Consider the following 25032-nt stretch of genomic DNA (forward strand, 5'->3'; position numbering starts at 1 on the left):
CATAATATAGTATTTCATTTACAAAATTTGATGTCATAAAATTGTTTCTATAATAAATATTTATATACCTACTATGTATACACGTATTAAAGTATATTTTGATTTTCAAAAGACTTACTTTAGGAATGAACTTTACAATTTTATAGGTACATATTAAATTCAATTAACCGCCTTTAAAATTAACTACATATATGTATATACAAAAATTTGATTCACAATTTTTTTTCAGATTACTACTTGTGTTTATTTTTAAGTTTCACTTCTCATTAATTTAGACCCGAATACAGTGAGATACAATGACTGTAAGGACCTCCTAGAACCAAGAGCAGGTTCAATTCCTGGCAACCATTGTATGTTTCCACGAGAAATAATTTAATAACTGTGTTTTCTATGATTGGCCACAATTTTCAAATAATCTGATAGACTAATTTATTATGTAGACTGTTTTAAATACTGAAAAAATAAATATCAATGGCCACAACTTAATAAGTCTATGAGCTAAACTTAATTGCTAATATAGCTACTACCATCTAATTGTAAAATTGATATTTTTCACCTAGTATTGTTTAAAGTACAAACGAGTAATTTTAGTTAGACTTAATTACAAGTTTTCTTGATTGTATCTAGAAAGTCGTATGAAATAGTAATTACAATGTATACGCTTTTTGTTTTCAAATTAACTTTTTATAGCACAACATTATTTCTTCCATTTTATGTTTTTGATAACACCAAAAACTTATTTAGTAAAGTTACCACATTTTACACATAACACATCGTTTCACATTTATAAATCGATATTTAAACTTATCGATATAATCACAGTCCATCACTATTCAATATTCACAGTCTAGTTTTGTTGTCTGTGCTTTTATCTTCTTTCTTTTTGTCCTGTGCTTGCGCGTCTTTTAATGAATCTGGTAGTTTTTGGTTGTTTGTCTCTGGTAGAGTCATTACTATTAAACCTGAGATGGCGGACATTACGCCAAATAGTAATGTTGGAAGGTACACGTAGTATTTCGACTGAAAAATAAATAAAAATTAAATGTTATAGTAATACCGGTGCATAATTAGCAATACAAAAAATTTCAACTAAATTTATTTTTGAAAAAATTCAGTTCACAGAACTATGATAAGCTTTAATGTGGTCTTCAATAAAAATAAATAAACAAATGGAATAAAAACTCACCAACAACGGCGTCTGCGGAGCAATGGCAGACCCGATTCTACCAATAGTTGAACAAATAGCAAGGAGGGTAGTTCTATAGTTGGTTGGAAAAACTTCAGCCGCGAAAATGTATAGCGAATTATACGCGAGCGTTATAAAGAACTTGCCGCCGAGGTAGAAGGTTGTGGCCCAGTTGCCGCCTGAAATTAATTAAAATTAAAATTAATAAAATGATAAAAAAACGGACAGGTTGCGGTGACCGTGCTTGATATTAAATAAAATAAGGCAATAGGTACACATTTTTCATGAATGCACTAAGTTAACATAAAAAATAACAATTACCTGGCACAAATTGATGCGTAATAAGTATAACTCCAGTCAACACAAACGCAGTAGCGATCACCCGTTTCCTCCCGAAGCGATCCAAACATATCAGCTTGCACACATTAGCAGGCGCTTCTATTAGAAGCACCACTATATAATTCAAATATCTATTCCCGGACAGTTCTATAGCATTGATCGAAAGACCGTAATAGACGAGAGTAGACGACGTCCATAAAAAGGAACAAATGAACAACCTCTTCCATATTAAACCAGACATGAATATTTGTCTCACACTGGACTGGTTGCTTTCTAAAGACTCAAATTTCCTTGCGTCTCTTTGCTTGACTGCATGTTTTTCCACTTGATCGTAATGGTCCTTTGGGACGGATACGTTGTTGAATTTCTCGCTACTTTTTAGTACGTTTATGCCTTCATCGAATTTCCCTTTGCTAAAGAACCAACGAAAGCTTTCTGTGAGGACCCAAATGTAGAAGAATGTTATGATAGCTGGAGTATAGATTATGAGGAGGAGGTATCGCCAGTTCTGCAGCCACCAGGAAAGCATGGTTACTGAGACGCCTCCTAATATGAACATTGTGTTGAAGAGTAGACTGACAAATACCCTTCCTTTGGGACCAACTAGCTCCATGGCTGAAAAGGAAAATATATGATTAATTTTTAAATATTGTACATACAAAATACATGAGAAATTGATGAACTTCAAATATATCTGTTCAGGTTATTATAATAGTACCTAAACAAGATATGGTTTTGATGTAAACGCTAAAATATCTATTTGTAACTTCATACTTATAAAAGCTATTCGATACATTTAATTATTTAATTTAATGTTATGATCGTGAAACATGGGATATTCAAGTCTTATTTAGGTAAAGCGTATACATTTATTTATTTAACAGTGATATCCTGAATCCTGAAGGCTGAAACACTATATATTGTTTCACATAATATAATTGCGATGTTTTGTTAATATCAAAATATATCCTAATGACGTAAAAGATCACGTTCACTCTATTCATCTAAAAATATCCTGTAATACCTACATTTCCATTGTGTTCTATTAATAAAACCTAATACCGAGAATATCGGCTTTCAGACTTGATAAACAAACTCGATTGATCTTTCACAAAATACAAATACAAGGACGGTAAACAAAATAGAATTTGTAGCTATTCGTCCTCTCAAATTAGACCATGAACATGTCATGGAAACGGGAATTAACTCCGGAAGAGTTAGAAAAAGTATAATTAGTTACAAATGATTGTTGATGCATAAAACACGAGGTTAAATCGGCGGTGGGTGACCAGGGTGTCGTCATTATATGATTTGCAAATTCATCACAATGGATATCCTGCCGATATCGGAACTAATTGAGATTTTGATCATTGTTATCCTATAGAATTGGTAGTTCTCTGCTACATAGGTAGTCTTAAGATTTCTGCAATGGAATGGTAACTGATAACCATTTTTTATGTATTTACATATCCGGAAATAAGAGTGCTTTCTAAAATACCTACATCCTACACCTCTTTTGTTCAATAATGTGACTAAGAATTTTTCGAGAAGTAGTTTTTCGATTGCCTTCAGCGAATATCAAAGCCCGGGACTTTTTGAATCACACGTGTTTAGTGTTTACCACTGTAGGTATCAAGGAGGATTTAGATATACGACAGGAATTACTATCAGTCAATTAACCGACTTGGTGTTAAAAGCTCTAATAGCTTTAAAACAACACAATATATTGTTTCTATTTATAGCATTGCCTTGCTTATTAACTTGAAGTAACTACTACAAGATTTCTAATATTATTACTCACATAGTCTTTGTACATGTTATATTAACATATATATATATCTTATATCTTAGTAAATATCTTAGTAAATAGTATCCTATTTACTATGTCCTTATATCTTAGTAAATAGTAACCTATTTACTATGTGTTTTGGATAGAATAATTAAGTTGGTGACAAAGTTAGCTCAGGATTATAATCAAATGCATTGCAATAAATGACCAATATTAATAATATAAATAAATTTAGTATCTCCATAGTGTAGTTAACGAGTTTATATTACAAGAATTCCGATGATAAAATATTCAATTAATGAAGTTTCACCAAGTTGAATTGATAGTTTTCTACAGCAAATAAAAACTTCAGTCAAAATTGTTCAGTAATTTAGAGGTTATGGTGGAATAACGAAATTCATGTAAAAATACCTCGACTTGTAAATATAATTCATATTCAAAAAAGTTTAATATAGAAAGCTAAATACGAATTTAATAATTAATTATTTACTCTACATACAGGCTGTATTAAAGCTATGACGTACATCATTTGTAATTAAAATAATTTTAGTTAATTAACGATGTGTATATTTTGTACGTGTTTAAAATTCATCATGGTATTTGTTTCTGGCAATGATATTTGTTTATCCGAGCCCGTCGGAGTGAGGAGCGTGAGGTTTTTTCGTTACGGAATTTCTCGATTCGAACCCCGCGCTCAAGGCCCGCGATAGAAGCTATGCAATAGTTTAAAAAAACACGCTTTAATAATATGATAAACTCATGGAATTATTGTATTGTCACCGATCCTTGATAAGTTTACAAAGTTCCAATTAAGTCTGTCCGATTAAAGTGGAGTCGGAACATACAAACTTACAAGCATACAGGCGAAGCCAATATAAGCGTTTTATAAGATGTAAACATTGGATTTCCCTCTAAACATTTCTCTTACCATAGTCGGCTAATAAATGAAAGTACCGTACAAAAATATTAGATCGAAAATGCTCTGTTAAACTTGGTCTATTTTTTATAAGGACCAGTGAAGCGCGGACTAAACTGTCGGACACCGTTTAATTTAATTGTTTTTACCAACTGTATCTAGCTGGGAAAATGTTTTTGCTATGTTGTTTTTTACGAGAAAGTGTATAAATTTTAAATAGCCCTATATTATCGGGGGATTGTTTTTTGTTTAATACTCTCAAGTTAATTTATTTCGAAGGTTGGTGTTCGCGTCATTGACAGTGAAATACTCCTATTGTATAAAGTATTGGAATAATGAAATGCTATTTAAATGCTAATTAATTTATGTAATGGGTGTTTATGGAAAAGTTATCGTCGCTATAGAAAATCTACTGATCTAACTGATCATTTTCGAGATGAATTTAGAATTTAGAGGAGATAATAAAATACAAATTTACTAGGGATGTAACGATACCGATACAGATACCGATATATCGGCCGATATATCGGCAAGCCGATATATCGGTATCGCCGATAATAAATCAACCGATACCGATATTTTTTTATTAAATTATTTCTTTTCTTTTATGTTTTTGCATTGTATTTATTCATATTGTTTTATTTCTGTTTCTGTAATAGTGTTAAGGAAGAGCGGAACCTCCTGACACAAGCATTTTATTTGCTTACTAGGAGTGTTCCAATCACAAATTTGTTTATGTAAAGGAAAGAAATAAATAATTTTGAATTTTTTTAATTTTTAACGTGATAACGTTTTTAAAATCGTTTTAGTCGGGTGACATGTTCATAAACTTGTGTCACACCAAAACCTCACGAGCGCGATCGCAGGTATAACGAGAGAGAGACGGACCGATCTCCCGTTTCATCTCGAGCGCTGCCACTGCATTATGTTATCACGTAAACATCTCGATCGTAAACCTACTTTACAAACATCCAATTTTTTTGATATCAAATAATTCAAAAATCCGCGCCCAATGAACGATGCGGGAGGCCGCCCGCGCGTGCGCACTTTGTTTTCTGAAAAAACTCTACCAATACTGCCGTCCTTTAACTAAAAGCCGTTAACCCTCAAATGGTCAATTTTCTTCTAACACTTTTTTGCTTAGCTACAAAGCAGCTAACCCTCATTTTTAAGCTAAAAGGCAGTTATCCGATTCTGGTGATGCATCAGTTTTGGGGATGAGAGTGATGATGAAATAATGTCGCTCCCAAGCAGAGTACCGATTGTTTTTGATTTTCTTTTACAAGACGTATTGTTTCTGATCAGGTTTACTAAGTTTTAAACAATCTAGCAGCTAAATTACGGAAAATATAACAAGTCAAAGTTACGAAAATTTGGTAGGTAATGGTTACGACAGTGCGAACTTTCAATCGTACTTCTCTGTTTAGACTCTGATTTGTCTCTGTAACCGAGAAAGAGAAGAAAGACAGTCTGTACTATTTAATTTTTAAAACTATTTATTAATTATGTAATTTACCCCTTGGGTGGAATTAGTAATCGACTGTCAAGCAATGTACTAGAGATGGTGATACAAAAATTGTTAGGAGTACACTACCTTTGACCCGCTGACGGGGAGTCCATTTTGCAACTATTGCTATTTTTTCTTATCTTTATATGTATTAGATTATTAAGATTTGTATTTTTTACATAGTAGCAAATAAAAAGTTTTCTACCTCCTGCTATTTTCCACATATTCTGGTATATTATATTTTCTGAATGTGGATGAAAGAGTCTTCTAATCATTTGATAAGCGGTTCTACATTATTTATTAAGAGCATCCCACATGTAAGAGCTTGAAGCCCTATTGAAACCAGGGTTTTATTTTTTCAAAAACCTTAATTTTCTTAATTTTTTTTTCAGGAAACGATTTATGTTTATATGTTTGTGGTTCTATATGTACTCACATATCCGTGACTCGCAGAAGAATATTTATAAAATAACGTTAAAATTGCAATTCTAAATGAATATACGGTTCCAAAAAAGAAAAGCGAGAAGATTTATCTCAATCTTAACCCCTTAATGAGCCACTGTAATGAAATAAACGTGAACATGACGAGAAATAAAGGTTAATTTTATCGAAAACTTAAAAGAGTCATTTAGTAAAAGAGTTTAAAATACTTGTTACTCACAATAAGACGCTAAAACCATTAATTTAGATAGTGTTTAAATCCTTAATACTTAAACCTAAAAGCTTTTGATCCTTTTCCTTTCCATTGGTTGATGGTTGACCTAGAGGATGTAATTCCCGAGAGCAAAGCCTCAGACAGCAGCAAATTTTTAACATTAGTAAGATTAAAATTTAGTACAACTATATAGAATCATAGTACAAAAGCATCCAAAAACCCTTAAACGCTGATTATAAAGTTTTTGAAATTTAAATTAAAACGAAAGTCATAGCTTAAAAGTAGTTATAGTAGCTTAACGACGTTTTAGGTAAGCATTTTATTGCGCGGTGTGTCCCTTCAGACACATAAAACTGAAAGAATAGAATAAATTCGATCACTCGGGCGGGTCACGAGTGGCTGAGTTGGTGAGGCATCCGCCCCGGAATGGCGCGAAGGATGCGGGTTCGAGTCCCGCCTCGTGATCGAATTTTTTCTATTGCTTATAAATTTATAAGCATTTTATTACTAAATAAAAAAAATCACAAAATGAAAATAAAAATACTAAATTACTTAGCTAAAAAGTCGCTATGGTATGTAAACGGCCGTCTTGTCCAGTAAATAGTTAAAATTTTCAGATTATTATGCTGAACTAAACGAGAAAAAGTGAATTTAAAAATAAATTATAACAGTTTCTGGGTAAAAACTAATATTTATATATAATTAAATGTCGATCGATGTATCTCACAATAATTATTGTAAGTGTCATAATTTTTAAGAAATAACGATTTCCGTGTTTTTTGCCATTTACTCGAAACTCATTTCGTGGGCTTAACGGCTTTCTAGTTAAAGGACGGCAGAATAGTAAACTTTTATTAGGTACTGATTGTATGTGTATTACTTAAAGTTTAACTGACTTTGTAAAATAATAATACTAAAATAAATGGTTTTGTTGTTTTTTGATTTGGCATTTTTATTTAAAAGAATACGATTAACAGTTGTCTCTGTTAAATGTTGGTAACTTTTTATGCATAATTCACTATTTATTTTTCTACCAAGCCATCGATATCGGTATCGGTATCGGTATCGCCGATACATTACTACAAATATCGGTATCGGTATCGTATCGGCAAAATCATGTATCGTTACATCCCTAAAATTTACTATAAAATATATAATTAAAAATTACTCTACATCTACAGACATCAATTCTGCACTAATAAAATAAAGATTATCTTTTTTATGTTTGTGATAGAGAAACTTACAAGCTTCTCAACTGATTTTGTAAATTTTCAACCAGATTTTTCTAATTTTCGCCTCGGTTTTATATGTAGTATCTATTAGAATTGACTATGAATTTGATATTTTTAGTTTTATGACATTCAATTTATAAATATATAAGAATTGACTAGTTTTTCTGTGACAATATTTGGATCTTTTTTTGATAGATCATAATCATATCATGGGTCCTTAATAATTTTATCTGAGTATTTCCCGAATGATGTCAGAAACAACTGCTATCTTATTATCATTCATTATCACTCTGAAATATTTAAAATTAATATGTATTAATAATTATAGGTAACTACGATAAATAATGAAATTCATGTATTTTAAACATGTGTATAATTACATATTCATGTAATTTATAATTACAAATGTTGATTTTAACAAGCATAATTACGTATTTATCTCTATTAATAGATTTTTATTTTGTATTGTAAATATTGGTTGGTTAACTCAAGCTTTGTATGTATAGAAATGAAAATGAGCTAAATTTTGAAAAGCTGAGTTACGTGGTTGTTTTTTATTGATTTGGTAAGTACTAGAACTGACTTAAATATCTTTACATTAGGTATATTACATTATGTAAGTACTTAATTAACGTCACGGCAAATGTATGCGTTTATCTCATTGTTCTACTTTTGGTTCAACTTTTACCGCAGTTCAAATTTTATCAAAATCGGTTCAGTAATTTAAATAAAAGATACATACCAATACGACACGAAATCGGCCCTTATTTATATGACTTCTCTTACAAAAAACTCTTATCAAGTTTCGTACTTACTTTGAACAAGAAAAAACTTAAACACCAATTTAAAAACAAGTCGTTTCGAAATTTCTAATTATGAAACAGGCAATTAAAATGTACTAATTTTTAAACAAAAAAGGCAATTCAAGTGAAGTAAAAAACTGTCGTTAAAAATCAATTAAAATTGATTTATTGTTAGTTATTCGTAAGGATAAATGTGATCTTGCGCAAGCATATATTTGTATGAGGAGATCATCATAAATCATTGAGGTTATGTTATAAATACGAGTAGGTATAATGACATTTTCCTCAGTACAGCAATTAGTGAAGAACTTAGTGCTCAGATTTCAATTCCGACGAAAATCAAATAACATAAACACGGGACCATACCTACACATAACACAACCTTTTACAATGACAGAAATTACCAATTTTTCAAAGGTCTGTAATTGTGTGGCGTATTAATTATGGCAGTTAATCATTGTATCTAACAGTTATCTATGTTACGGCTAAAGGTAGGTGAGAACATAAACTTAAGATTAGCCGGCTAAACTTAGGTTTATTTTCGACGAGGTGTTAATGTTAGTTTGTTCTATCTTTAGCCGGCTAAACTTAAGTGTAACCGCAGACCCGTGGCTAAAAATGTCGGGGTGGGTAGATTTGGTTACTATAATACATGTAAGGAACAGGGCGAGTGTTTTCTGGCACTTCGCCGGCTGCTGCCGCAGCACGCTCGCTGCGCTCGCTCGGCTCGTGCGGGTCTTAAGAGTTCTAACCTAACCTAACCTAGCCACCAGCTTTCTGCCCTGAGTCGGGGTGGGTAGATTTGGTTACTATAATACATGTAAGGAACAGGGCGAGTGTTTTCTGGCACTGTGCGGGCCCCTCAAGCCCTCCACCGGCCCGGCGCTAACCAAATCTACCCACCCCGACATTTTTAGCCACGGGCCTGCGGTTACACTTAAGTTTAGCCGGCTAAAGATAGAACAAACTAACATTAACACCTCGTCGAAAATAAACCTAAGTTTAGCCGGCTAATCTTAAGTTTATGTTCTCACCTACCTTTAGCCGTGACATCTATAAATGGACGTTGAAACTTGAAAGTATAATTCTAACTGTCTGTCTGTGTATCTGTAACGCTTTCACAGTTTGGAATTTGGAATGAAAAACCTTTGGACTAGAAAGGTCAAACACGCTACTTTTTGGGGAAATTTTTTGCCAATGTTTTTTCCCGTGTGAAATCGCGGGGCACACTTATTTGTAAAATAAATTGCAAAGTTTAATTTAAAATATAACAGCGTATCTAGGTCACAGATTATCCCGTACGTTCTATACAATTCACAAATAATAGGAAATACCACTTTATTGTGACCTTAATATATTTCCTATAATTTGTGCGAGTTCCTATGTCATATAGGAAATCATTTTAGATTTATTTGTTACTTATTCTATACGTTTTTGTTACGCACGGCTGGTGCTATTAAAACACCGTTTAAAAATCTTGCGATTGAGTGATAAGCAAAAAAGGATTAGAGATATCTTGATTTGTATAGAGCTTTTAAGAGTCTTATGAAGATTGAAGGTAAGGCTAATGAATTATAATATTTGCAGTTTCTATTTGTGTGAGAAAGCTCTTTAGTCTATAGTTTAGCTTAAAGTCGAAAGCATTTTTTAATAAAAAGCTATCCCATGCCTCACGAATCACAAGTACGTTTTCAATAATGTCACATTACAAATAATTCCTGCTTGATTTAAAAAGCTCGTAAGCAACTTTCTGATCTAGAATTAGTAAAGTTTGTACACCTCTGACTTGAAAAGGAAAATAAAGGCAAAACGTCACAGAGACTTTATTTCAGTTCATAAATGCCTAAATTCGTTACAATCTACACTAAACAAAACATTAATTAGTTACCAATAGGTACATTAAAAGATAATAAGTGTATCGTAACTCTCCAAGTGTAATTCTCAGTTAAACAAAACATCAATTATATGGTAACCAATCAATTGTAAAATGTAATGTACCTAAAACTGACATGATTTAAAAGAGCAACTATGGATTTTCTTGCCGGTTCTTCTCCGTAGATACCTACTGCTTTCCGAATCGGTGGTAAATGTTAAAAATATGTAATGACGTTTCGAAAGTGCTTCTGGAAGAAGTCTAAATGAATAAATGAATGTTTGAGTTTGAGTTTGAAATTTAAAGCTTAAAATTAGTATGTACTCACCAAGAACAAAACAAGCGGTATACACCCCGCCACCCAGCGCCGGCTCCAGAAACTCGAGCACAATAAACATCTCATAGTTCAAGGAAAACGCGCGTATGACGCCGAACACGCCGTTCGCGACGCTCGCGAACACGACCGCGAGGCGTCGACCGAACTTGTCGGATATCAGACCGGTCAGTGGTATGGATATGAAGAAACCCGCGTTGTGGACTGTTCCTACTAGGGAGCGCTTCCAGTCTTGGCAGCCAAGGTCGAACTGGAAGGGTAAGTTTTAAAATTTATTGTATGGTATGTTTATAATTATAGTTATTATGTACTTATTCTACATATTATGGTTTGGTGATGATATATAGACATAGACAAACATTTACATATTTGTAAACATAACAAAATATATTAATAATATAATGACAAAACACAGAACATTATGGGCCCTCTTCACAATCGAGTGTTGGCCCAACAAATGATCGTCGTTTGCCGCCATGATACAAAAATAAATAAGAAAACAGTATATTTGTTTGTATATACAATAATGCATGAACTTATGAGATTATTAGATATATTAATTTGAACATAGTCAAACTGTATATTGGCTGTGAGTGAGAAAAAAATAGGAGAGATATAAATAGAGAAAATATAGACAATATGAATTTATTCTTGTAAGAGCAATAACTGTGGCAATAAGCTTTTTATAGTACTATGTTATTATAGTAGTCGAGTGCCTATACATTTGCGTTTGGCCATGTACACTAGTGAAAAGTAGCCCATATTTTGAATTTGAATTTAAATTTCCATAATGTGATATTTCAGGCGTTCCGCTTTATATAATTCATACAAAAGTTTAGTAGAGTCTGCATCAAAGAGCATCAAAACCAACTTCAAACAGAAATTTAGGGGATTCAGCTCTACACAAACATTTGGAATTATAGTATTAGTTTAAGTGCACTAAAACCATATAATTAGTACTACAAATTTATTCTACATTCCATTCTTCCGCGAACAAAATTAGCAACATTTATTCCATTTTTATAGCCCATTTATCGAGGAAGGCATATATCATCACGCTATAGCTAAGACAAACAGGAGCGGAGCAATGTGGGTAAAACCGCAGGGCACAGCTAGTATGTAAATAAAGAATATTTGGAATGTAAGAAAGTAAGTTAATTAAGTATTTAAGCTGTTCGATAAGAGAATCAGTAGATTTGTTTTCGTAACTAACAACCGATAAATTTTAATTTTACGCTGCTGATAAGTGAATACTAAACCTCTACGCGTGCATTTAATTTTCATTTTTTATTATTCATTCATTTTTATTGGTAGCTTTAGCATACTCAACGTGAGTCATTTCAAATCAATTTCAATTAAACAAAGTTTTTTTTATAATGTTGGTAAATGCTACTAACTAACTATATTTTTTGAACTTAATTCGATATTTTTTTTTCATTCTTTAAAACGATTGTTATGATTGATACGTTTTAAAACAACTGGTGTTACCAATGAAGTTAAATGTAAAAAACGAGCATTGACATTATACATGTAACATAACGATTAGCTAATAGCTATACATATTTGCATTGAAAGATGTACTAAAATAATTAAGCTATTGCATAGCTTCTATCGCGGGCCTTGAGCGCGGGGACCGAATCCAGAAATTCCGTAACGAAAAAATCTCACGCTCCCCACTCCGACGGACACGGAGGTGTGGCTTGAAGGCATGCTATGCAATAGCTTTACCGTGGCAGTCCCCGAGTGCCACACGTCTTTTTTTTATTTATTAACTTTACAGAATCATATTATGGCCTAATTTAGTACATATTTTCAATAATATTTTGAACTCTTGAACAAGGGCATGCCTAATTAATATTACCTACATCTCGATTCCTTGTTTACACGTATTTAGAGATACTATTCAACATCCTGTACTATACAGTTATATGACATTGATTGGTTCCGCTATCGTAAAGTACCATTGTACTGAATATTTATAGATATTATGTGGGAATAAATGTCACCATGAACGATTATAAGAACAAGCACACATTGAACGTGGATATTTAATGTTTTATTGTGGGTTTTTCGTAATAGGTTTAAGGTTATTATAGTTTAGTTCAATAAACTATTGTTATTAAATTATGAGTATGTTCAAGAGGGATATAAATTATATTTGATGAGTGAATCCGTAACTCAGCTTGTGTAGAATGTAGATCCTATCCTATCCTATCCTACTAATATTATAAATGCGAAAGTTCGTAAGGATGGATGTATGTATGTTTGTTACTCTTTCACGCAAACACTACTGAACCGATTACAATGAAATTTAGCACACATATAGAGAGTAACTTGGATTAACACATAGGATAGGTTCTATTCCGGAAATCGCACGGGAACTGGAACTATGCGGGCTTTTCTTTGAAAGCAGCAGAAAATAAATGTTTATTGGTTTTCTGCCAATTTGTTCGAAGAATATTGTCAAAATTTATAAGTAAAAATACGATAAGTTGGTTGCGAAATCGTGTTTAAGTTTGTTTTTTAATTCAACCTATTTTAATTTAGTTTTTACGTTAACAACTAATAACTATACCTACATATCAAATAGACGTAGGAAAAACGTGTAAAAACAATGTCTCCACACTAAACTCTATTGCACTTAATAACATAAGTATGTAAGCTCAATTTTACAAAACCGTGTAATATCAGTGAATTAACTGAATTAAAAATAGTTATTACAGTAAATCCACATATATGCAGTAGATTATAATCCAACAATTAAGCTAACATAAACATGAATTTAAACTACAGTTCACACTATTGTATCATCGCAATTATATATGATTATTATTTAATAGGATGTCGCGTAACTTTGACAAATCACTGTGTTTATAAAGCAAATTACAAAATGATATTATTTTGCTTTATTCGCGAGTGTATGCTGTAATCATAAATTGCAATAATAGCAATGAATTTAAAGTTGAAATTATTTTGTAGAGGAAAATATTATCATCTTTATTCGTCTAGGAGACGTACACTATATTTTATGTGACAATGTGTATGGATGTTTCGTTGTCATATTGAAACAGTGTAACCGATTTTGATGAATTTTACCGTTAGAATCGCCAAAAGTGAGCAGGTAAGAGAGGGCAAAGGTATAATAATATCTAAATTAAATAAAAGTTACTTCACATAAAAAGAAGATTACATTTTTAATATACGTGTAGGAATAAACGATAAGTAAGACTTCCTCTCTGTTTCCTGATAATTGCACGGAGCAAGTACAGTAATAAATTAAAAGTTTTGAGCAAACACGGACGAACGGTGACGCAGGTAGTACCTATTCATACCTGTGATTCATACAATATATCATTCAGCCATCATGTTCTATAAAGTTATGTCTATATAATATCTATTATCAATAATGTATAGAGCAAGTAAATACGTGTGAATTACTTATATCGATTCTTATAGGATTAAGTATTTGCAACACTTTTCTTTTCATATCTTTTTGAAAAATCACTACAGCTACAGCTTATTTTATGGTAATTTCAGGTATAAACCGTTGTACTACAAAACATATTTTAAGTCCTTTAACAATATTTATTATGTCTTATCGTTTGAAAGGAGTACGAATTTTGAAACATAAATACCGTGTCCATCTCTACTAGAGCGGCAATAAACGCGGTTTTACAGTGATACCTGTTTTACGTAAAAGGGTGAAAAAAAAACAATTCTAAGATCTATAATAAACACAAGGTAAGTAGTAAATCGATACTAATAATAAATAATTCGATCTTTAAACTAAACTAAAAATATAACCATCGGATTAAACCTCGTACCCAACTGGCCTTAAGTCAACGACCGATCCTAAGATATCACGGTCCATCATCTGATAATTCATGGATAATTCCTTTGTACTCGAATAATGCTAAATCCGTTTTGCATTCCCCCATCTTCTTAGAAGTCAAACATACATATTGTAACAAGACAAGTATAGTTGATGATTGATTACTTTAGCAATTGCTGTTTATAATTTATTTTATTAATACGTAGGTATTGAAGTAATGACACTTATTTTTAAGTGGAATATTGTAGTATAAAAATAATTAAATGAATTTTATACAGTACAGAAATACAGTTTAAATAGCTACGTACTTATTAGAATTACTTATAATTACTTATATTATGTTTGATTAATAAATATTATAAATTAGGGGCCGATTTTTCAATCCTTGGTTAAAACCACAGATCACAGAAACTAAAGGGAGATATGGTTAGGGGGCGGGGCCGGTGTCGCAGCAATATGCCCAAAAAAAGAACAAGCAGTAGCGGTGCTGTATACGTACGTCACTTACAATCTAGTGTGCGAACGAATAGTCGCTTTCTTTTTAATTTTTGTGTGATGACACGCACACAACGCGAAGTATTGTTTTGATTTTGTTTACTGCAGTTGTGTGCGTAAATTTTTTATGAGACACGGTTTCGTACTCAGCGCAAGCGATTGGCATCTCTCTAGATCTCTATGGTTAAAACTTACCCGTCCAATAAAGTATTACACGATAAGGTTAAAATTTTACCTATAAACTTTCAAATACGGGCAATTAGAATGCATTTTTAAAATGGTAGTGTCATACGTTATTCGACGAATAAGTTTTAACCAAGGATTGAAAAATCAGCCCTTAGAGAACAATTTTCATAAATATAATGAATAGTCTGTGTAGTGTCTTCCTTTGCCTGATGCAATATGGCATGAAATGGCATAATATCTATAGAAATAATTATAAAATATCACCTATTGAGCAATATTTATCTGTTTATTTTCTTAATGCAATCTCGAATACCTAAATAATGGGAAAGAAAATTAATTATTTACCATTGAACTGATTAAAAGACACCTAAAGTATAAATATTTAAATGATGGAATATCGTGATTTAAATCAGGATTAAAATTCATTGCATGATTGAAAACAAGTCGCTCCTTAAAACTGTTTAGACATTTCAAGGTAGAAATTAATATTGGTAATAAAATGATCTTCTTAGAAAGGCACGCAAGCCCTTGACATCGTAGGGAAATTAGGCTAGTAGAACTTGACACGAAGTTAAAGGAATCAGTTTTTATGGAAAGAGAAGAATTAATTTAAATGTATATTGATATCAGTGGGATAGGATTTAAGGCATGTTTCAATAGGTTAAAACAAGAAAAGACACAATGTAGATGGAAAATGAAGGGAAGATGCTTTAAAATCTTTATATGTTTATAATATATTTTTATTATCTAAAACCTTAAAATGAAGCTCTCAGAATGTTTACATTTCGGTAAATTTCTTTATATATACCTATTTTGTTATATTCAAAGCATTTTGGATATTATTTAAGCTCTCGATATCTCTCAGTCACACCTCTAAAATTTAACCGTAACCACATTCATAATGAATCTCCACTAAAACCAACTAAAACTGAATGGATATAATCAGTGAGCATAGCACGGTTACAGTCGATAAGAGAATCAAATCAATTGCTAAGCCTGAACTTGACAGCTGGCGGAATGTGCAATTATAATATTACTAGCTTTGTGCCAGCGGCTTCGCTCGCGTAGTCAAAGAAAAACCCGCATAGTTCCCGCTCCCGAGGGACTACCGGGATAGAACCTATCCTATGTCCTTCCTCAGGTCTCAAGCTATCTCTGTACCTAATTTGAGGTATTTACCTCAAATTAGGTACAGAGATAGCATGGATTTCCATGCCGTAGTTTTTGAATTTAGCCCGGATATACATACAGTTAAACATTCTAAAATTATATTTTTGGCTTTAGTATCTAGTGTAGATCACGCCCCAAGTATTGCACGCCTCATAAGCGAAGCGTTGAGGTGGGTACTACTGTCACTTCGCGCAAAACATCTGATTTTTCAAACTTAAAATGTCTTTATGTATCATACATTGCACTTGTAAGATAATACATACACACACATATTAAGAAAAAACACTATTTTTAACATTCATGATATTTTTGATGTCATTTTTGTTATTTAAACTAGTTAAAAAACAGCTTAAAAAAGTTCTGTCTTGGACGTCCGTGTGTCTGTATGTGCGGAGGATTTTCTTGTTAACACGATAGCGACCGAAATACTTTACTAATCGAGTCTTTTTTTTTCTCTTACGCTTGAGTATGCTCAGGAATAGAACCCTTTCATTTTTCAGGGTCTGATTCGATGTGGTTTAATTGTTATTAAATAAACAAATAAATAATTATTAAAAAATAATTATGAGGCGTGCACTTTTGGATTTTCCAAATTATTCATTTAAAAATATATTCTTTGTACAGTTTTGACTTTCCTACTATTTTATTATATGTTTAGAATAGATTAATATTATTTTACTTCATAGATTATGCAATGTTTTCTAATCATTGCACGTGGATGTTTTACAAAACTACGATCTTAGTTTATGTAAATATGCGATTGCATTTTTCGATTCACGTGCTAAAAGCGCATGTTATTGTTATACTGGTAATATCTAGTTTTATATATATTGTTGTTGCACACAACCACAGAGTGTTGTTTTCTATTTTTATATATAAATAAGAAAAACATTATATTTGGTATATATTTGACAGATGGGTCAAACAAATTAAGAAGGGTTTATGTACATAATATCATAACCTAAAATATTATTTTTTGATTTTCCAATTCAATCTATAGAATCAAGTTTTCTGATATGTTCTGCTTAGATTAATTAGGTATCTGTTAATGAAGTACCAAATAGGCTATCAGGGACATTATCAACAAGAGGTGATAATGTTTATGTTAAAGTACCTCCTAAAAAATTAATTAAAATTAAAAAGAAACTCACCTCCTTAACAATAGAATGTTCTTCAAAGTACACGTAAGAATCACACTCGATTTCAGTAGAAGTATCATAGTAGTGTGGGGAACAAGTATCGTTTGTACTACTTATGTTTGTGAAGGGAGCGTATCTTCGGCACTTGGAAGGTTCCCCATCTTTTGTATGGGGTATCGAGTAGTTCACTATGGACGGGTCTTCGCAATCTGGTACTGTACATCTGGAACAATTTTTAATATGTTTATTAGCTTCACCTGTATTTTTGTATGTAACAGACTCATTTAGACTTGATTTTGTATATAGTTTTGATTGCGTATGTGATTTAAAATATGTAATGTTATTACTTATTAATATACAGTGAAAAAAAAGCGCGATAAAAGTGCGATATTTATTCCGTTTTTTAATATTTCTATTTTCATTTGATAAATTATTCAGTCATTATTTATAATAAATGTTATTATATGATTGAACTAGCTTTCCGCCTGCGGCTTCGCCCGCGTTTTCAAAAAAAAACCCGCATAGTTCCCGTTCCCGTGGGATTTCCGGGATAAAACCTAGCCTATGTCACTCAGAAATGATGTAGCTTTCCAACAGTGAAAGAATTTTTCAAATCTGCCAAGTAGTTTCGGAGCCTATTCAATTCATACAAACAAACAAACAAACAAAAAATCAAACCTTTCCTCTTTATAATATTTGTATAGATAAGTAATTAAGTAATTAATTGATAAGAAAATAGTTAAAACTTAAAACATTAACAAAAAAGATAAATTTCTTTATAGAAAAGTTTTTGATGGAGACCTAGTAAAATGGAAATCTCTCACAGAAAATATTTTATTTTTATTTTTAAATATCAAATCTGAAAGCTTTTACTCGGAATATCGTTTGTGAACAAAGCCTTTGAACCGCTTAACGGATTTAGATAAATTTTGATATAGATAGATGGACATTCCGATAAGGGTGGAGGCTAATTTCGTTGCGAGGTTTTTAAAGCTCGTGAAAGAAACCGCGGCGGTAAGATAGTTATTACCTCGAATTTCAAAATTCTTAAAAATACAAATAATTTAAAAATGTTTGTTTTTTAGGTAGGTAACACTATCCTACTTAATGAAAACTAGCATGAAATAATAATTTGACTAGTTCGATTTTTTAATTTACCCTTACCATTGTCTTATATTTGTTGTTGCAGGTTTATTTAGTACAAATAATGGCAGGATTAAATATATATTTTTACTAGGAAAAAAATATATATTTAAGTAGAGTAAGTTCACATAGTTACCTATATAAAATCAATAAACATCGGAATTTCATATACTTTTCTTCGGTTTATTGTCAAGAACGGAGATTCCCAATGACCTTTCTCTAAGGTATTAATTTTGGGGGGGCAAGTATCTGAAAAAAACTCTGTCTGAGTGGCCAGACGCGCGGCCGAAGTCTAGGGCGTCTAGGCCAGGCTAGGACGAACCGAATTAATTTATTACATATTAACCGACTTCATCGACGTAAGATTTGATTGTATAATCAGGTCCTACAACTAAGTTATTACGAAAAAAACTAACTATTACGAAATAGTAGCTACGTAAATACATCTCATTTCTACGCGTTTTATCAATTTAACAGATTCTGATATCATACGATTATCATATTATCTAATTTAAATAATTTTCTGATTTAATTGCCTCATTAACGCTTTGTAATTTAACTATTAATGAGTTTATTTAATATATATGTATTTTAATTTGTTGTTTGAACTTTATAGTCATTAGATTTCGTTATTTATTTCATGAAAGAGTTAAAACTGGTTAAACCTTGAATTATTCTTCAGAAATGACAGCTTTTTAACAGGGTTTCATTTTGTCGAATATAAACTCTTTTACCGCCATTTATTTTCAGCAATACAGGTACAAATATATGCAGGTACAATTGTGATTATGAAACATATATATGTATTTATTTATTTAATTCTCTATTGCGCACTCAAAAGAAATAGAGATACTTTAAGGGGGCGCATAAAGCAAAATAACCAATCTTCTATTAGATGATACGTGTAATATGCAAGACCAAATCTAAAAAATAAAATATATATCAAACTAGATGATATGTTCAACGATTCTGTTTAATCAAAAACATAAAATATTAAAATTTACTCGATAAAAAAAAAATCACCAAGTTAGCTCTAATTTTCACACTTTTACGTTTTCTACTTGACATGGTAATACTTATTATGATTTTTTTTTCATAAACAATTATATTAAAACATTTGCAAGATATTTGTCAGAGCATTTTGTGTAATTACTTTTAGTTTTGGTTTTATCTGCGATAAACCACTTTTGGCGCTCTTTTTTTCTCGAGATAAACGTTTGATTTTGTCACGATAAAAGTTGCAAATGTTTTAATATAATTGTTTATGAAAAAAAAATCATAATAAGTATTACCATGTCAAGTAGAAAACGTAAAAGTGTGAAAATTAGAGCTAACTTGGTGATTTTTTTTTATCGAGTAAATTTTAATATTTTATGTTTTTGATTAAACAGAATCGTTGAACATATCATCTAGTTTGATATATATTTTATTTTTTAGATTTGGTCTTGCATATTACACGTATCATCTAATAGAAGATTGGTTATTTTGCTTTATGCGCCCCCTTAAGAACATAGAATTACCTACAGGAAACAAACGGTGGTAAATATACTATTTTGGCTAAGGTAAAGTGCGTTAATACTTTGTATTTACAATTCCATTATGTACATACTTACTACATTTTGGAGCAAAATTTATACGGGCTTTTGCAATGAGAAACAGGCAATTCAGATAAGACAGACAATTTGAAATATTTTTTAATTGGTACTAATTGCAACAAAATTGTTACCATTCATAGTTATAATTGTCCTTAAATATTAGGGATAAGTAATAACAAACGAATAATTTTTGCGTACCACAGATCCTATCCTACTAATTCCTACTAATCGTACTAATATTATAAATGCGAAAGTTTGTGAGCATATGTATGTGTGTGTTTGTTACTCTTCCACGCAAATACTACTAAACCGATTACAATGAAATTTAGCACACATATAGAGGGTAACTTATCAACACATAGGATAGGCTTTACCCCGGATAATCCCACGGGAACGGGAACTATGCGGGTTTTTCTTTGATAATGCGGACGAAGCCGCGGGCGGAAAGCTAGTAATTATTACTCTATCTATTAGGGAAGGAACAGGTCCCCTTAATACAGGTTACACCTAGTAAGGGGGCCTGAACCCCAATCCAGTATGTCAAACTTATGTATGAATTCAAATAAAGATTTTTATTTATTTATTTTTTATTTATTTATTACGTATTATGTCGGAAGAGTGGCCGCTAAAGAGGTCAAATTAGTTCTAAATATGTTTTTTAGGTTTTGAATAATGAATATTAATTTTACACGTGTTTATTTTATAGAATTTTACAAGATAAATATTTATTTACTCTAAGAAAATAAAGAAGGAACTGATGTCAATACTAAAGTAAATAATTAATGCAGAAACTACTGTAAAGGCACATCAGGAAGTTAAAAATATCTTATAGTAAGGTATGAATAATGTCTTATGTCTATATGAAATATAGGGTCAGTATGTAAATCGTTATATTTAAATTTGTTTACTTGTTTATTGGTTTTATTTGTTTATTTGTTGATTTGTTTACTATGTAATCACTTCGTTCTTCGACATAGAGCGATCGTTGTATTATGACTGAGGCGGAGGTCGATTTTTTGTGTTCGTTTATTAATTTAGAACAGTTAAAAATTAATAACTACAAACTTCCTCGATAAATGGATTTAGCAACACACACATTGTTCAATCAAACAAGTGTAATCTATACTAATATTATAAAGAGGAAAGGTTTGGAATTATGTGTGTATGGTTTTCACGCATAAACTACTGGACCGATTTTGATGATATTTGTCACAGATAATATTTAAACCCAGAGAAAGAACATAGGATACCTTTTATTGCGAAATATGTAACACGGGCGAAGCCGGGGCGGACCGCTAGTGACTTATATTATCGTGTTAAACAAAATAAACTATTTAGCTCTACTCCGAATAGATTTTTACACATAGGTACATACATCTTATAAAATTATTAGTTCTGTAATATTTCGTCAGTCAGTTAAGTCTGCACTTGAGAGCAAGCTTATTGAGACTGCCTCTCAACTTAGGAATTATGTAGTACAAAGTACAAAGACCCATTGAGAAAGTCGGACTTGAATTTAGGAATTTAGACTTACCTAGAACTTAGAAGTATCGACTCCTATGTTTCTCTACCTTATGTGTTTGTAATAAATATATCTATGAAGCAATATATATCTTATTATAGTTTATGTATTATTTAAACGCGAAAGTGTTTGTTTGGCTTTCTTTCACGTCGCAACGATTTATGTTATGAATTTAAGGAGGCAAGAGTTTTGACCGCGGTGAAACATCTTATTTCATAAGAATTTCCTTTGATTGCGTGAAGCCGCGGAAATCAGCGAGTATTAAATAATATAATAGACTAGTATTATTATTAATGAAATGGTGCGGATTAAAAATTTAACGCATTATTAAATTAGTATGAAGAAACACTGAATAGACCGGACTCTCAGTGGAGTTTCGTTTGCAAAAATCGCGGACCTAAATCTGACTTCTGATATATATTGTATAGATCCCAGACATCCTATAGACAGATGTTGCCAACCAGTTTTGTGGTCCCCCTGCCCGCACCCCGGTAATTAAATATGGCATACAAAGAAAAAAATAAAAATTTCCAAAACATGCCGTGTGGGGTATCAAATGAAAGAGCTTATTGAGTAGATCACGAATATATAGCATACTATATACATTTCTTACACTTTCTCTAAGATTTTTTAGAAAATTTACAAAAATGCTCCATTTTTGAGTTAACTTTAAACCACTATAGATTGAAAACTCATGAATATATTTTTTAAATTATTATTTTAAATAATTAACAATAGTCCATTGTTTACGAATACATACAAACGAGAGATAGTGTAAATAAAAAAGTCTGTGTGTCTGTGACGCTGTCACGCCTAAACCATAATAACGATTTGAATTCAATTTGGAATAAAATAGTTGAAGAGCCAGAAATAAATATGAGCTTTTTTAAAAAAAAACGCAAAGAGCAGAGTCGTAGAGTGTAATATATTTAAGAATTGAACATTATATTATCTGGTATTTAATTGTTCTTTTAATAATAATTTTATTAGACGTCTATAAATATCATAATACTTTACACAATATAAACAATTGTTTATTGTTCGTTATATTTATAGCTAATTAATTATTATTTTGTGTTAAATGCACTATACACCTGTCAAATATTAAATGAATATCCTAGTTTTTATTGTGAGGCTAGTTCCTGCATTGACTCTATGTATATTTATTTGCTTTTCATAGAATTAGTTTTTATTTAATATTATAAACTAGCTTTCCGCCCGCGGCTCCGCCCGCGTTTTCAAAGAAAAACCCTCATAGTTCGTGGGACCCGTTACTGTGGGATCCGGGATAAAACCTATCCTCTGTGTTAATCCAAGTTACCCTCTATGTGTGGGCTTAATTTCATTGTAATCGGTTCAGTACTATTTGCGTGAAAGAGTAACAAACACACACACATCCTCACAAACTTTCGCATTTATAATATTAGTAGGATTATTTTTGTACAATTAATTTAGTTGATGATTTCGGGATAGATTCACAACTTGTAGATAAAGTCAGAGATACCATGGAGATACCATCACTACATAGTATAAAACAAAGTCGCTTTCTCTGTCCCTATGTATGCTTAAATCTTTAAAACTACGCAACGGATTTAGATGCGGTTTTTTGTAATAGATAGAGTGATTCAAGAGGAAGGTTTTAGTATATAATTTATTAGGTTTTAGACAAAGCGGGCAAAGCCGCGGGCGGTAAGCTAGTATAACATATTTTCGGTTTTAGTCATGTTGGTACTTAAATTGGCCCTTAGATTTAAAAAACAAACATTAAATAGATAAAACGTTATTTAAATTAACAGTTTTAAACTTTTCATCAGAATATATAGAACATTGAAATTGGATGATTATATATACGAATTCGATACACTTTTAAATTACCTCGAATGATAAATGTGTTTGATATTAAAGTGTTTAATACGAAAGATAATAACAAACTGTTTCCATGAGCACTAAGTAGGTATATAAGAAAATGCATTATTTCAACAAATTGCTTTTTTTCTGTTTTACAGATAGGTACCTATATTATGACGATGAAAAGCTTGTTGTACACATCCATACTAATATTATAAATGCGAAAGTAACTCTGTCTGTCTGTCTGTTACTCAATCACGCCTAAACTACTGAACCAATTTTCATGAAATTTGGTATGGAGATATTTTGATACCCGAGAAAGGACATAGGCTACTGTTTATCCCGGGAAAATGACGCAATCCCGGAAATCCCACGGGAACGGGAACTATGCGGGTTTTTCTTTGACTGCGCGAGCGAAGCCGCGGGCGGAAACCTAGTTTAAAATAACGTCTTTTTTATTATGATATAATTTTGGATATAATATTAAATCAATACGATCATTCTATGGGATGGATTTGAATGTTTGTTTGTTTGGTTTGTTATCATAATATTATCTATATGTAGGTACTTACTAGATTTTTTTTACTTTTGTAAGATGGCCCATTTATCGAGGAAAGCTATGTACATATATATGCGATATTATATACCTAGCATATTCATCTTTCAGGCAGTATAAAATCATCAATATAAATAAAATAAAAAAGGGACACAGAAAATGATTTATGTATAAATAGCTGTGATTAGAAACTATAAGTAGTAATGGTTTTAAAAGTTTGTGAATCAAATGTTTTTGTATAAACAAAAGGTTTTTATACACCCAGACTTTTACAAGTTCTTATTTTGATCGTTTTGACTGAACAATCTTTAATTTAAATCTTTTTTCTAACGACAAAAATAGAATAAGAATAGTACTTACACAATTACTTTTTACAGTAAACAAAATCTGATAAAAAATGTCCTATTCATTATTTACTTTAGATGTTCGCTTCAAGATTGTAAACAGTTATAACTTTTACTTTATCAAATTCGATATTAACCATTCATCAGATTTACTTGAACACTAAGTTTCAGATTAATAATTTTTTAGAACATAATATTATTATGGTAAAGTAAAATATCTTACCTGTATTTAAGATCCATCGCTTCAAAATTAAACACTGAAGAATACATTCCCGCCAATAAAACGGGAAATAAAATCAATACAGTATTCAATATATTAAACTTCCCGAACGGTCCAAGAATATGCAGAATATCGTCCACGGTTACTTCTTTACTTTTTTCCATATCCATTTTGCTCGCCATTTAAAAAATATAAATTCAAATAAAACTGATTTGGCGGGAACGAAGGAATGTCAAACTACGAGATTAAAAAATTAATCGTCTATCACAGCACTTCAAATTTGGAACGTTATTTTTTTTTTAATTTACAAAATGGCGAACGCGACGGTGTCGCGTCGGTCACCGGGCT

General features: G+C 31.5%; 1 protein-coding gene across 1 annotated transcript; it reads right to left on the bottom strand.

The window, feature by feature from the left end:
• Nucleotides 1-174: 174 nt before the first annotated feature.
• On the bottom strand, nucleotides 175-25032 carry LOC149900026 (organic cation transporter protein-like). The gene is made up of 6 exons (XM_090113022.1): nucleotides 24688-25032; nucleotides 17469-17679; nucleotides 10629-10884; nucleotides 1508-2140; nucleotides 1187-1365; nucleotides 175-1020 (listed from the first exon to the last, which is right to left on the bottom strand). The coding sequence occupies exons 1-6, from the start codon at nucleotides 24864-24866 to the stop codon at nucleotides 841-843; spliced, it is 1638 nt and encodes a 545-aa protein (XP_089969148.1). The 5' UTR covers nucleotides 24867-25032; the 3' UTR covers nucleotides 175-840.

This window comes from Colias eurytheme, chromosome 19 (genome assembly GCF_061535395.1).
Source record: "Colias eurytheme isolate Ceu_HAF_F1 chromosome 19, ilColEury1 Martin Lab GWU primary, whole genome shotgun sequence".
Classification (NCBI taxonomy): domain Eukaryota; kingdom Metazoa; phylum Arthropoda; class Insecta; order Lepidoptera; family Pieridae; genus Colias; species Colias eurytheme.